The sequence below is a fragment of the Bos indicus x Bos taurus genome, chromosome X (genome assembly GCF_003369695.1).
Source record: "Bos indicus x Bos taurus breed Angus x Brahman F1 hybrid chromosome X, Bos_hybrid_MaternalHap_v2.0, whole genome shotgun sequence".
NCBI lineage: Eukaryota > Metazoa > Chordata > Mammalia > Artiodactyla > Bovidae > Bos > Bos indicus x Bos taurus.
In genome coordinates this window covers 115,550,130-115,566,083 of record NC_040105.1, presented here as the reverse complement: position 1 = coordinate 115,566,083, position 15,954 = coordinate 115,550,130, and the positions used below count along the sequence as shown (strand labels likewise).

General features: G+C 39.8%; 1 protein-coding gene and 1 pseudogene across 1 annotated transcript in view; both read left to right on the top strand.

Moving 5' to 3' along the window:
• FMR1NB (FMR1 neighbor) overlaps nucleotides 1-11,654 on the top strand; it is a 40,036-nt gene extending 28,382 nt beyond the window's left edge. Inside the window, exons 5-6 of the mRNA XM_027534945.1 lie at nucleotides 9,675-9,823; nucleotides 11,500-11,654. Coding sequence (XP_027390746.1) covers nucleotides 9,675-9,823; nucleotides 11,500-11,516 — 166 coding nt within the window. The 3' untranslated portion in view covers nucleotides 11,517-11,654. The remainder of the gene's footprint in view (nucleotides 1-9,674; nucleotides 9,824-11,499) is intronic.
• LOC113887748 lies at nucleotides 4,696-5,442 on the top strand (annotated as a pseudogene).
• Nucleotides 11,655-15,954: the final 4,300 nt, after the last annotated feature.

The window sequence follows — 15,954 nt, the reverse complement described above, 5'->3', positions numbered from 1 at the left end:
TTCACCCATTCCAGTCCATTGTAGTTCGCTGATTCCTAAGATGTCAACGTTTACTCTTGCCATTTCCTGTTTGACCAGTTCCAATTTGCCTTGATTCATGGACCTAACATTCCAGGTTCCTATGCAATATTGCTCTTACAGCATCAGACCTAGCATTTTGCCAAGCAATTTAGAGTGTCTGATATATTCTGCCTTGTATAATACCTCTGTTATGGTCCCTCCTAGTGTTCCTCTGACAAGGTATGGGGATGTTAAAGTACACTGGATTTTTCTCTAAAATGAATTCCAGAGGATTATCCCTTGATAGGAATATATTTTCTTCGTTTTACATAATAAACAAACTGCTTGAGAGACTTAAACAATGTGAATAGTATGTATATATTGAACACCATAAACTTTGGTTTACTATGATTTATTTATTTCCTTACTTATTTTACTATTTTGTGTAATAGTAGTAGGTACCTTCAGTCGTCCTGAGCTGTTCGTTGCAGCCTCAGAGCAGGTGTCAGTTTCAGCTTGCTGCTTAGCTGAAGTTTCAGGAACAATGGATGGCTGAGGGTGGATGGGGCATTGGCAGCTTTTCCTGGTAAGCTCATTTTATAGTCAAGGGCAATCATTGTGTTAGACTAAAGATCCTATCCTTGATACCAAACAAGGAGTTTAAATGAAGGCCAAAGTCTGCTAAATCCTCCTTTAGAGGGGCAAGGTATCTTTTTAGAGCTATCCCATTAACTCACTTTCTGTTTTCCATCTCAAAGAAGATTCCCCCCAGAAAAGGGAATGGCTACCCAGTCCAGTATTCTTGCCTGGAGAATCCCATGGACAGAGAAGCCTGGCAGGATACAGTCCATGGGGTCTCAAAGAGTCAGACATGACTTAGCAACTAAACAACCACCAGCAACCTAAGGAGAGCTATGTTGTACTTAGTAGCTCAGTCATGTCTTAACTCTTTATGACCCCATGGACTGTAGCTGGCCAGGCTCTTCTGTCCATGGAGACTTTCCAGGCAAGAATACTGGAGTGGATTTCCATGCTCTCCTCCAGGGTATCTTCCCAACCCAGGGATTGAACCTAGGTCTCCTGCATTGCAAGCAGATTCTTTACCATCTGGGCCACCAGGGAATCCCCAACCTAAGGAGCTAACAACCTGCAAGAGTTGGAGGGATGAAAAATGAGAAATAATATGAGGAGAGGGGAGAAATGAAAGCAGCTTATATAAAGAAGATAGTCACTTTCCAAAGACAAATGCATTTCATTTTTAATGCCTAATTCAGGCTTTCTGCAATTGACCATATTCAGTCACTACTTATGCTAGATATTAGGATACAGAAATGTCTTAAGAGATGGATTTTCATTTTGAGGAACTTAAATATACCTTAAAATAAATCCCAAGCATGACATACTAAGAACAATATAAGGTGGAATATAATTAAGGATTAAAATTAGTGGTGACAATGACTTGTAAAAGTTCTGAGGCATTGGGAATCAGGTTGAATGGTAGAGAGCAGGTGGGCTCCATGATGGAGATGATATTTGAGCTAAATTTCTGAAGGGAGAACAACATTTGGGTTAGGTGGGAAGGGGGCTCTCCCACAGAATTCATTACATTGAGATGTAGTCTCCTTAATAATATAGACCCCTTAAATGCCTGTCATTTCTTAGCAAGAGTGGCTGAACTTTGTCCCTTTTATAATCTATAACTGAATCTGTAGTTTACTTATTTTGTGTGTGTAGTTTACTTCTACTTGAGTTCAAATGTAAACAGAGAAGCTAGTTTGAACTGGTTCACATATACAATAGGGAGCAGAGAATATTAGTGAAAAGCTTTCTAAGAATTTGCTATTGATATCCTTATTAACGTATATAAGATGCATTTTGAAATTCATTATGTCCTCAAGGTTATGTAAAATCTATTTTTATTCTCATTAATAGGGATCAGAAACCTCATTAGGTTTAAGTGTCACTGGTAGACTTAAGACTTACATAGAGATGAAAAGCAAAAATATCAGGTGGATTGGGACAAAAGAAAGCAGGTGGGGGCTCTAGAGTGAGAGAGGAGAGTGGCTGAATTATTCCTGTTACAGTTGTAGAGTGCCAAGAACAGTAGTTTAAAGTGCGAATTTAGCTTCTAATATTTACCTGTTTTTATATAAAGTTTAATCTGTATTTATATGCCAGTTAAACATCTGTGTATTATATAGGGATATGATACTTGAGTGTATACATAGCTTTGGCAAGGGGAAAGATTCAAACACTGTAATGCAGTGCCTGTTCAAATCAGATGAAATGTATTTTCATGTTCTTTTTCTTCCTATCAGATTGAATTTGTAACCTCAAATTAAGAAAATTCAGAACTCAGTGTGAAAATGACAAGACTATGTTTCTTTCAACTAATAAAACCGTGTTTTTTAAGATTCTAGATCATCTGATACACAGATGATGTAAATAGCACATCCCCCATACTCTTTCAATGTTGCTGCTTGCCAGATGGCTGCTACTGAAAATTTCTACATTTAGACAAATCCTGCTGAGTGATTCTCTGTATTATAATGTGGTTTTCATTATGTAGACAGTCTTATTACCACTTACTTTCATAGAATGGGAGGTAAAGAATTGGGAATAAATATGCCAAAAATTGCCTAAAAATCATGACCCATTGAATTTTAAAAATGAGCATTTACATTTTCAAAACCCCATGTTTGTTTGTCTCATTATACTGTACAATATAATTAGTAATGTTATTTTGAAAAGGTTTATGCAGTAATTAGCCAACTGCTGAAAGGTTTGAAGTTCCTAGGATTATAGACATATGAATTCAAAGAAAGAAAATAGAGTCTATAAAAGTATTGCTGGGCTCTAAGAACTTTGATAAAATACGATCAGATGAGAATGTGAGCAACTGGAACCCTTCTTGAACATGAGTCACTATAGACTTGAAATTCACATAACACCAGTTCTTATTGGACCCCATTCAAGGTAATTTAGTTACTGAAATAATAAGAGAACCTCATTATATGTGGATTATATGTCCAAGGTGTTCCTATTGCAAGGACTCCAAGGGCAGCATTTTAGAAAATTCTGGGATATTAAAATTCTGGGATATTAGGTACTATTAAAAGGAAGAATTTGTTGCCAAGTAACTAATAACCTCATTGCAAAATTCAGTGACCTTTTCTGAATTTCCATCTGACTTGACATTTTTATCACATAAGTACACTGTTGACTGCTCCCTTTTTGAAAGTTTCCTTCCTTGGATTTCATTGTTCCCCTTCCCATTCTTATCCACCTCAGTTTGGTTTTCTTTGTTTTCCCAACTGTGGTTGTCTCCCAAAGCCTTATTCTCATCTATCAGAAAATATTACAAGTATGTAGCAGAAAGAGTATTTTAAAAGATCTTTGTTCTAGTTCTGCCTTTACTACCAGTTTTATAGTGAGCTTAACTTCTTTTGATGTTGATTTTCTCATAATATTAGAGTAGAAAATTGAGTTAATTTCTGAAGTCCTTTCTGAACATAGTGTTCTTGGTTTCTCTGGATAAATGACTCATACATCCTGAAATCACCTCCACCTATTTTGTATTTTTAACTGCATTTAATGCAATGTGTGCAAAACTAGACTTCTTTTTCTCCCAAATCATATCCCCTTGACACCTGTTCATTTCTCTCAGTGATTTCTTTAGTCTCTCATGCTAGAATCCTTGGAATCATCTGTGACTATTTCCTTTATCTTTAATATGTAATTCTATTCTTTCAGACTCCCTGTCATTTTTTTTTTTTTGGTTTCCTTTGGGGTGAATTGGGGATTCACCTCTTCTCATATTTTATAGTCACAGCTTAGTCCAGGTGTAGTCCTCTTGTCACCTGCTGTCCTAATGAGCAAGTGGTTTCCTGAGGTGCAAAAGAAGGGCAAAATGTATTAGTCTTCCAGTGCTGCTGTAGCAAAATACCACAGTTGGCTTAAACAATAGGCATTTATTTTCTCATGGTTCTGTAGGCTAGAAGTCAGTGATCAAGATGCCAGCTGATTTGGTTTCTGGTGAGGGCTCTCCTGGCTTGCAGATGGCCACCTTCTCTTTGTGTGCTCACATGGCCTTTCTATGATGTGTGTGAGAGTAAGATGAGCAGGCATTCTGATTTTTAGTAAAACAAAAATTTATTATTTTTATACTGAAATTAATTTTACTGATCAGCACCCCACCTTTATGACCTGATTGAGCCTTAAGTATTCCCTAGAGGTACTGTCTTCAAATCCAACCATACTGGCAGCTAGGGCTTCAACATGAATTTTAGGGACACAAACATTCAGTCTGTAACAGGAGGCTAGCTGGCATTCAAATGCAAATGCAGAATTGGAAACTGAGGAGAACATTGAGATGATGCATCCAATCCAAAGAATTTATACAAGAGAGACAATAACTGGAATGGGGCTGCAAGTGGAGTTTAGAAGATGGCTAAGAGTTAGGTCCTGGAGAACTTTCCTGGTACTTCAATTGAAGAGTATGGCTGTGCCTTTCACATGGAGGGAGTGAGTAAGGATGCTTGCCAAGCTAATTTGGATGTATACATGAATTCCTCATCTACTCTCCTTCTAATTCACCCTGTTACATCCAGCCAGGCTTATCTCCCTAAAACAGCATTATTTCATCTCATTATATCATTCAATAACTTAAAATTTGGGCAATACTGGAAGAGGAAGATGGTGACCACCTTAGTGGCTGCTGGGGAGCCGGGCTGGCACCATCCTGGGGGCCTGAGGCCATTGCCTCCGACTGGGAAAACAGGGAAGTTTCCACAGGGACCACTGTCATGGCCATGCAATTTGCTGAGGGCGTGGTTCTAGGAACCGACTCCAGATCAACCACTGGGTTGTACATCACCAATCGAGTGACTGACAAGCTGACCCCTATTTGTGACTGTGTTTTCTGACCCCTATTCATGACTGTATTTTCTGCTGCCACTCAGGCTCAGCAGCTGATATACCCAGGCAGTAGCTGATGGAGTCACTTAATCAGCTTGGTTTCCACAGCATTGAGCTGAATGAGCCTCTGCTGGTATACACGGCAGCCAGCCTCTTTAAGGAAATGTGTTATTGATACCAAGAAGACCTGATGGCAGAAATCATCACTGCTGGCTGGAACCCCCAAGAAGGGGGCAGGTGTACTCAGTGCCTATGGGGAGTATGATAGTACAACAGTCCTTTGCCACTGGGGGCTCCAGGAGCTCCTATTTCTTTGGCTGTGTCAATGCTACCTACTGGGAAGGCATGACCAAGGAAGAATGCCTGCAGTTTACTGCCAGTGCTTTCACTTTGGACATGGAGCAGGATGGTTCCAGTGGAGGGGTTATCCACCTGGCAGCCATTGAGGAATCAGGGGTAGAGTGGCAGGTACTTCTTCGAGACCAGAGTCCCAAATTCACCAATGCCACTTTACCACCTCTCTGAATCCTGAGATTCTAAGATACAATAAGAGACACCCCATACTGCTTCAAAATTCAATAAACAGTTTGTCAGTGAGAAAAAAAAAAGGAACTTAAAATTCATTCTGTCAGTGAGAAAAAAAAGAACTTAAAATTCATTCAAGATGATACTGATTCCAGGCCTTCTGTTGGGTGTTACGAAGGGCAAAAAGGTGAATCAGATCATGGTGTGTGCTTTCAAGGGGCACATAGTCTAATAAAAATATATAAAAGTATCCAAGATAGAAAGTCACACTCCATAAAAAAGGTGCGGTTCAGGTCAGTCACTCAGTCATGTCCGACTCTTTGTGACCCCATGGATTGCAGCACGCCAGGCCTCTCTGTCCATCACCAACTCCCAGAGTTTACTCAAACTCATGTCCATTGAGTCGGTGATGCCATCCCACCATCTCATCCTTTGTCGTCCCCTTCTCTTCCCACCTTCAAACCTTCCCAGCATCAGGGTCTTTTCAAATGAGTCAGTTCTTAGCATCAGGTGGCCAAAGTATTGGAGTTTCAGCTTCAACATCAGTCCTTCCAATGAACACTCAGGACTCATTTCCTTTAGGATGGACTTGTTGGATCTCCTTGCTGTCCAAGGGACTCTCAAGAGTCTTCTCCAACACCAGTTCAAAAACATCAATTCTTCAGCTTTCTATATAATCCAACTCTCACATCCATACATGACTACTGGAAAAACCATAACTAGACAGACCTTTGTTGGCAAAGTAATGTCTCAGCTCTTTAATATGCTGTCTAGATTGGTCATAACTTTTCTTCCAAGGAGCAAGCGTCTTTTATTTTCATGGTTGCAGTCACCATCTGCAGTGATTTGGGAGCCCCCCAAAATAAAGTCTGTCACTGTCTCCACTGTTTCCCCATCTATTTGCTATGAAGTGATGGGACCAGATGCCATGATCTTAGTTTTCTGAATTTTGAGCTTTAAGCCAACTTTTTCACTCTCCTTTTTCTCCTTCATCAAGAGGCTCTTTAGTTCTTCTTCACTTTCTGCCATATGAGTGGTGTCATCTGTGTATCTGATGTTATTGATATTTCTCCCGGCAATCTTGATTCCAGCTTGTGCTTCATCCAGCCTAGCGTTTCTCATGATTTACTCTGGCATATAAGTTAAATAAGCAGGGTGACAATATACAGCCTTGATGTACTCCTTTCCCGATTTGGAACCAGTCTGCTATTTCATGTTCAGTTCTACATACAGATTTCTCAAGAGGCAGGGCAGGTGGCTCGTAGTCCCATCTCTTTTCAGAATTTTCCACAGTTTATCGTGATCCACACAGTCAAAGGCTTTGGCATAGTCAATAAAGCAGAAGTAAATGTTTTTCTGGAACTCTCTTGCTTTTTCAGTGATCCAACGGATGTTGGCAGTTTGATCTCTGGTTCCTCTGCCTTTTTTAAATCCAGCTTGAACATCTGGAAGTTGACAGTTCACATGTTGAAGCCTGGCTTGGAGAATTTTGACCATTACTTGACTAGCATGTGAGATGAGTGCAATTGTGCAGTAGTTTGAGCATTCTTTGACATTGCCTTTCTTTGGGATTGGAATGAAAACTGACCTTTTCCAGTCCTGTGGTCACTGCTGAGTTTTTCAAATGTGCTGGCATATTGGGTGCAGCACTTTCACAGCAACATCTTTTAGGATTTGAAATAGCTCAACTGGAATTCCATCACCTCCACTAGCTTTGTTCATAGTTATGCTTCCTAAGGCCCACTTGACTTCACATTCCAGGATGTCTGGCTCTAGGTGAGTGATCACACCATCATGATTATCTGGGTCATGAAGATCTTTTTTGTACAGTTCTTCTGTGTATTCTTGCCACCTCTTCTTAATATGTTCTGCTTCTGTTAGGTCCATACCATTTCTGTCCTTTATCGAGCCCATCTTTGTATGAAATGTTCCGTTGGTATCTCTGATTTCCTTGAAGAGATCTCTAGTCTTTCCCATTCTATTGTTTTCCTCTATTTCTTTACACAGATTGCTGTGGAAGGCTTTCTTATATCTCCTTGCTCTTCTTTGGAACTCTGCATTCAAATGGGTATATATTTCCTTTTCTCCTTTGTTTTTCCCTTCTCTTCTTTTTACAGTGATTTGTAAGGCCTCCTCAAAGAGCCATTTTGCTTTTTCGCATTTTTTTTTCTTGTGGATGGTCTTGATCCCTGTCCCCTATACAGTGTCACAAACCTCCGTCCATAGTTCATCAGGCACTCTGTCTGTCAGATCTAGTCCCTTAAGTATTATTTCCCACTTCCACTGTATAATCGTAAGGGATTTATTTAGGTCATAGCTTAATGGTCTAGTGATTTTCCTGACTTTATTCAGTTTAAGTCTGAATTTGGCAATAACAAGTTCACGATCTAAGCCACAGTCAGCTCCTGGTCTTGTTTTTGTGGACTGTATAGAGTTTCTCCATCTTTGTCTACAAAGAATATAATCAATCTCATTTTGGTGTTGGCCGTCTGGTGATGTCCACATGTAAAGTTTTCTCTTGTGGTTTTGGAAGAGGGTATTTGCTATGACCAGTGTGTTCTCTTGGCCAAACTCTTATCAGCCTTAGCCCTGCTTCATTCTGTACTCCAAGGCCAAATTTGCCTGTTACTCCAGGTGTCTCTTAACTTCCTACGTTTGCATTCCAGTCCCTTATAATGAAAATGACATCATTTTGGGGTGTTGATTCTAAAAGGTCTTGTAGGTCTTCATAGAATCGTTTAGCTTCTTCAGCATTACTGGTCAGGTCATAGACTTGGATTACTGTGATACTTAATGGTTTGCCTTGGAAACGAACAGAGATCATTTTGTCATTTTTGAGATTGCATCCGAGTACTGCATTTTGGACTCTTCTGTTGACTATGATGGCTACTCCATTTCTCCTAAGGGATTCTTGCCCACAGTAGTAGATATAATGGTCATCTGAGTCAAATTCTCCCATTCCAGTCCATTTTAGTTTGCCGATTCCTAAAATGTCAACGTTCATTCTTGCCATTTCCTGTTTGACCAGTTCCAATTTGCCTTGATCCATGGACCTAATATTCCAGGTTCCTATGCAGTATTGCTCTTTACAGCATCAGACCTTGCTTCTATCACCAGTCATATTCACAACTGGGTGTTGTTTTTGCTTTGGCTCTATCTCTTCATTGTTTCTGGGATTATTTCTCCACTGATCTCCAGTAGCATATTAGGCACCTACCGACCTGGGGAGTTCATCTTTCAGTGTCCTATCTTTTTGCCTTTTCATACTGTTCATGGGGTTCTTAAGGCAACATTACTGAAGTGGTTTGCCTTTCCCTTCTCCAGTGGACTGCATTTTGTCAGAAATCTCCACCATGACCTGTCTGTCTTGGGTGGCCCTACACAGCAATGCTCATAGTTTCACTGAGTTAGACAAGGCTGTGGTCCATGTGCTTAGATTTGTTAGTTTTCTGTGATTGTGGTTTTCATTCTGTCTTCCCTCTAATGGAGAAGGATAAGAGGCTTCTGGAAGCTTCATGATGGGAGAGACTGACTGAGGGGAAAATTGGATCTTGTTCTGATGGGCAGGGCCATGTTCAATAAATCTTTAATCCAATTTTCTGTTGATGAGTAGTGTTATGTTCCCTCCCTATTATTTGACCTGAGGCCAAACTATGGTGGAGGTAATGAAGTTAATGGCGACCTCCTTCTAAAGGTCCCATTCAGACACTGCTACACTCAGTGCCCCCACCACTGCAGCAGGCCACCGCCCACCCACACCTCTGCCAGAGAGTCCTGGACACTCACAGGCAAGTCTGGGTCAGTCTCTTGTGGGGTCACTGCTCCTTGCTCCTAGGTCCTGGTGCATACAAGGTTCTATTTGTGCCCTCCAAGAGTCTGTTTCCCCAGTCCTGTGTAAGTTCTGGCGGCTCTATGATTGGGTTAATGGCGACTTCTTCCTAGAGTGCTTATGCCATACCCAGGTCTACTGCACCCAGAGCCCCTGTTGCTGCAGCAGTCCACTGCTGACCCGTACCTCCTCAGTAGACACTCAACACATTTCTGTCTCAGTCTCTTTGGGGTCTCTGGGTCCCAATTTTGCCCCTCCTTCTGTCTTACTGTGGCTTCTCTGCCCTTGGACGTGGGATGTCTCCTCACAGTAAAGGGTTATGTTACCAAATAACCTTTTCCTTTATTTATTATTTTATCAGTCTTGAGAAATAAAGTTTCACTTTGAACTTTTAATATTACAGTAGATGGGCTGGTCTTTTACGAAGAAGATTCAACAGAACTTTAAAGCGTTTGAAGAAACACAGAAAGAAACCAAAGAGGGATACTGAAATGTTGGAAACAGCAGTGGATGAGGAAGGATATGGTGATGAAAAGGACCAGGAGACTACAGGTAATGACAAGGATTTAAAGTTGAAGTATTTGATATTTGATTGTTATCCTCATCTTGGTTCAGTTGATGCTTATTTTTTTATCCTGCAAATGTTTGGACCACAGGAGTATCAGCTTCTGAAATAATGTCATTATTACCATTTGGATGGAAAGAAGGTGGACAAGAAATGTGCTAGGTTGTTTGGGTACCATACTATTTGGTATATGTAGTTCAGCCCTTCAGGGAAACAAAGAAATAGAATCTGCCTGCCCTAATTCTGAAGCTCCATAATAGACACCCTTGCTAAGTATAATAGTGGCCATGGTCCTCCATGTTGTGTTGACTACATGACATATCCAGTCGTCAGATCAGTCACTCAGTTGTGTCCGACTCTTTGCGACCCCATTAATCACAGCACGCCAGGCCTCCCTGTCCATCACCAACTCCCGGAGTTCACCAAGACTCATGTCCATCGAGTCAGTGATGTCATCTAGCCATCTCATCCTCTGTTGTCCCCTTCTCCTCCTGCCCCCAATCCCTCCCAGCATCAGAGTCTTTTCCAATGAGTCAACTCTTCCAGTCCTAGATCCTAGCTAATCCTAGTTTCAGCTTCCTGCTCCCCAAAGGTACACAATGTAGTATTAGAAAAGGTTCAGAGAGGGGATCTCAGAATGAAACACCAGGGACTCCCTGGGCCTCACTTCACTTGTGTAGGCTTACAGATCCCTGAGCCTTGGCCTGGATTCCCTCATCCCAAATTAATTGTGAGGGACCAAGTGAGAATAAAATGATTTGTGGGAAAAGGAGTGTCCTTCAAGGAGTAGAGGACTGGATTGCGAGTCAGGGGACTCAGGACATTAACTAGTGTTTCCAATGGCAAGTAACCTTTCAGGTCCTTGATTAGCTGAGATACTGTGTGTGTATGTGTGTGTGTGTGTGTGTGTACCTGCAGCAATATAACATATGTGAAAATGCTTTGAAAATTGCAGCGCATTACTCAAATGTAAGGTGTTAATTTCTAGCCTCACTTATGGGTAAGGGCAAGAGTGGAATACTAGACCATTAAACTGAGTGTCAGGAGATTCTGGCTTTAGTCCTAGTTTTCCTGTTATTTACAATGGGAGCTTGGGTAAGTCCCTTTACCTTTGCTCAGTTGATTAAACTGCAAAATAGAGATTTGGACTATATGAATAAGAAAAGTGACTTATATCAGAAAAAACAAAATAAAATCCTTATACAAGATATTATATATGTGTATGTAATTGATATATTATTTATATAAGGTAATACATAAGTATATATGATAATAGTAATACATGTATATTATTACACATACCTATATATTACCATGTATAACTTTAATGCAGTACACACATGCATATATATATGCACATACATATGAAATTATAAGTAGACTAACAAAACTTGATTTCTATGGGCAGTTCTTCAGGGCATGAGATTTACCTTTGTTATTCAGAAATTGTCATTGTAATGATATTTGTTGTAGTATATCAATATTTTGTCTGTATGCCTCACTGTAATAAGATGATACATTGGCAAACTGAAAATAAACTAATTGTAGCATTCAGTATATAGTTTGAGAACTTTGTTGCAGTCAGTTCCTTGTATAACAAAGTATGATGTACGTATACTAGTTCTGAAGTTGTTTTAACTCTGCTTTACTTTTTCTCCTGTAGCATTATTTTCCCAGTGAGAAGAACGCGTACCTTTCAGAGAAGAGGAGACTGTCCCAGTCATCTAAATCTGCTGGAACGTTTTAGAAGGATAAAAACTTTTGTTGTGCTTATTTTCAAATATAAAATAAAGTTGTAGTTTAGTTTTGTGCATCAAACCATAATCCGAATTCTTATTAAAAGTAGCTTCTATAGAATTAAAAAAAAGCATATGAAAAGTACTGCTTGCATTTCAGGTCCTGGACAGTGATGGATTTTTGCAACTTGGGTTATGTTATCAACATATATACTTCTGTTGGTGTTAAATAAGGCAGAGATATCACGCTGTTATTCACCTTCAAGCAAAGTGATGAAAAAAAAAAGTGATCAAATTTCACTCTATATGACACTTTGTTTTGAGGAAAAGAGGTAAAAGTATTTTATATTAGTGTTCTTTGTAGTTTATAATTTATAGCGTTTTTTCCACCCTGAAAGTAAGACACACTCATTACAGAGAACTTGGTAAAAAGGTTATGTAGAAGAAAGAAGGAAAAATCAACCATAATCCACCACCCAGAGCTGAACACTGTTACTATATATATTTTTTTTTTTACTTTTTAAAGAAACAGTTACATCCTGTGACATATGTAAAATTGACTTTTTAAGAAACTGATGCTTTTTTATGATTTACTTTCCTCTTTGAAATGTCTAGGGCTCAAGTTTACCTGGGCTTGTTGCTCATTCATTCAACAAACATTGCTTTAGCCCCTGCTAGGGTATGTACTTGGGACATAGTCATGAGCAAGATAGACTTAACCTTTCCTTCGTGGAGCTCACCATCCAGCTGGGGAGGAAGCCACATAAAGTAATGACAGGGCTGTGGTAACAGGAGTACCAAGTTTTATGGAAGTAGATGGCAGGGGAACTAGCCCAGACTTTAGAAAGAGATATAAAATGAAAGATAAGAAGGCTGAACAGGGTTTGCCATGCAGTCACTGTAGTGGCAGGAATGTTTCAGATATGAAGGCCAAATTTCATGGACTATGTGAAGCACTGCAAACAGTTTAGGGTGGCAGCAACTTTGACTTAGATATTAAATCAGAAGAACTTATAACCCACATTAAAGGGTTGGGTTTTATCCTGTGGACAGAAGGAAACAATGATGGATTTCAAGCAAAAGAATGGTATGGTTAGATCTAATCCTTAGAAGTCAGTCTGACTATTGTGTGGATAATTGGCAGTGAACAATATTGGGGTCAAGGGAACCAGTTATGAGGCTGTTGTATTAATGTGGATGAGAAAGTGTGTCCTGGGCTGGGGTGGTGGCACTTGTGGATAGAGGTAGATTTGAGAGCTGTTAAGTGTGTAGCATCAATAGGACTTGGTGATTAATGTATGTGCGGCAAGAGTTAGCATGCTGAAAGGAGAGTATGAATTTCAGGTTTCTCAGTGATGGGCCAACTGGAAAGATAGTGGTGCTGAGCTGGACCAATGAGAAGGGCAGGTTTGGCAGGGGAAGATGGGTCATTTTGAATGAGCTCTTATTTAAAAATTTATTTATTTTAATTGGAGACTAATTTACAATATTGTGGTGGTTTTTGCCATACATTGACATGAATCAGCCACGGGTGTGTCTGTGGGCCATCCAAGTAGATATGACTAGGTTCTGGAGCACAGGAGAAAGATCTGGCTGCATATAAAAGTTGAGAGTCATCAATATATAGATGATAATTGAAATCACAATGAATGATTGATTCTAAATAGAAGGAATAAGGGGGGAAAAGGGGACTGGAATAGAATCCAGAGGAACACTGCAAGCATCCCAAGCATTTTTAAAAAATTAGTTATTTTAATTGGAGGATAATTACATTACAATATTGTGACAGTTTTTGCCATACCTCAACATGAATCGGCCATAGGTATACTTGTGTCCCCCCCATCCTGAACCCCTCTCCCACTTTCCCCCCCACCCTATCCCTCTGGCTTGTCTCAGAGCACCGGCTTTGGGTGCCCTGCTTCATGCATTGAACTGGCACTGGTCATCTGTTTTATATATGGTAATGTATATGTTTCAATGCTATACTCTCAAAATTTATCCCACCCTCGCCTTTTCCCACTGAGTCCAAAAGTCTCTTCTTTATATCTGTGTCTCCTTTGCTGCCCCGCATGTAGGATCATCATTACTACCTTACTAAATTCCATATATATATGTGTGTGTGTATGTGTGTGTGTGTTGATACACAGTATTTGTGAAGAAGAAAATAGCAACCTACTCTAATATTCATGTCTCGAAAATTCCATGGACAGAAGATCTTGGTGAGCTACAGTCCATGGGATCACAGAGTCGGACACGACTGAAGTGACTTAGCACACATGTATACAGTATTTGTCTTTCTCTTTCTGACTGACTGCATTCTGTATAATAGGCTCTAAGTTCATCCGCCTCATTAGAACTGACTCAAATGTGTTCTATTTATAGCTGAGTAATATTCCATTGTGTATATGTACTACAACTTCCTTATCTGTTCATCTGCCAATGGACATCTAGGTTGCCTCCATGTCCTAGCTGTTGTAAATAGTGCTGCAGTGAACATTGGAGTACATGTGTCTCTTTCAATTCTGGTTTCCTTGGGATTTATAGGATGGTCAGAAGTAGTGTGGCTATCAGTGGAAACTGAAGAGTAGGAGGATAGGTAGGAGAGAACAATATAATGAAATTCAGCAGGATGGCATGTTTCAAGGAAGAAGTACTCAAGAGTATCAAAGTTCAGATTCATTTCCACTGGATTTGATAACATGGAAGTCATTGGTGACTTTGGCAATAGCGGTTTCAGGGAAGAGGTAGGAGCAGAAACTAGATGACTTTGAGTTGCAGAGTAACTGGAAAGTGAGAAAGTGAAAGAGTATAGACTATTTGTTGAAAAACTTTCTGAAAGGAATCAGAAACAACAGTGCAGTGATCAATTGGTAACAGAATGGGGTAGAATAATTTTTTTCAAGGTAGAAGAGTAGATGGAACATTGAGTATAAAGGCTGGGGATGTAGGGACATTTCCATCTGCCCTCCTGATCCGTGGGGACCGTACCCTGCTCTGTTTTCTCCTTAGCATCTATCATCTGTTAATATATTATGTAATTTAATAATTTTTGTGCTTATTGTCTTCCTGTGCCAGAATATAAGTTCTTTGAGGGGAGGGATTTTTATGTGTTTTGTTCAGTGATATTTCCCAAGTGCCTCAAACAGTGTCTGGCACATAGTAAGTGCTCAACAAATAAAATACCTATTGAATGATTAGATTAGGAAAAAAGATGTTTTGCTATGATGATCAGATACTTTCAAGTGAACTGAACTCTTAGGGAAGAAAAACAGTTCAGTAAAACAAATGGTTGCTTTTAAAGCTGTTGCCCAAGAATCTAATACTGCTTCTCTAAATTTTAAGAAGTGCATTCAGGGAAAACTAAATGAAAAAGAACAACCAAAAATTTCTCTTGGTAGAAATAAGTAAGACAACTCCATAAGGAAACAAATACTTTAGAATACAAAATTGAGATTTTAGCAAAAGCTGCTGCAGTCTATGCAGAATATAAGCATAGTCTGAAACAAATAGTACCCTGAAAGCAAAAGAGAGGAACATCTGCAACTCTTCTCTGTTTAACAGATTAGAAGCTGAGTTGCAGGGTCTACTGACAGAGATTACCACGAAGTGGGTAACATGAGAGGAAAGAATGTGAACATAAGTGGCAGCCAAATAAATACTGGACCCAAGATGAAAAGCTGAAACAATTGAAGGTTGCTGTTATCAAAGATTAAAAGCCAAAGGGACCCTCACAGGAGTGGGAAGGAAATAAGGTGGTTCAGAGTGCTGGCTCCCAACAACAGTGCCAACAACAACAGTAGTAGTCAGCAGTACTAAAGTCTGGTCTGACACAGATGATCAAGCCCAACGAGACAGATGAGTAGATCATACATATGTCACTAGCATTCAAACCTTAACAGTCACAGAGTCATTTCCCTTAAGTTATTACCATATCTATTCCAAATGGAAAGATACTAGTGAAGTGATAAGTACTATGATGCAGAGCCTGAACTTAAACTGATCATGGTGACTGCTCTAAAATTAGAAGTGATAGATATTCTCCCAAACTCCATGGGCGTTGAGACTTTAAATTATAAATCACCACTCAAAAGATCTCATATCTGGATCATTGGCCAACCAGATGTTGGTAAAAGAATCTGGATAGAGGGACTTCCCTGGTGGTTCAGTGGTTAAGACTCCATACTGCCAGTGCCACGGGGCACAGGTTCGATCCCTGGTTAGGGAACTATGATCCTGCATGCTGTGTAGCGCAACTATTTGGAAAAAAAAAGAATCTGGATAGATGTAAAGTTAGGTCACTTGGAAAATGAGGACAAAATCTTTCTTGAATGTCACTGTCACAGATAATTGGAGCTCTCCATAAAAGAAGGGCTTCTCTTTAC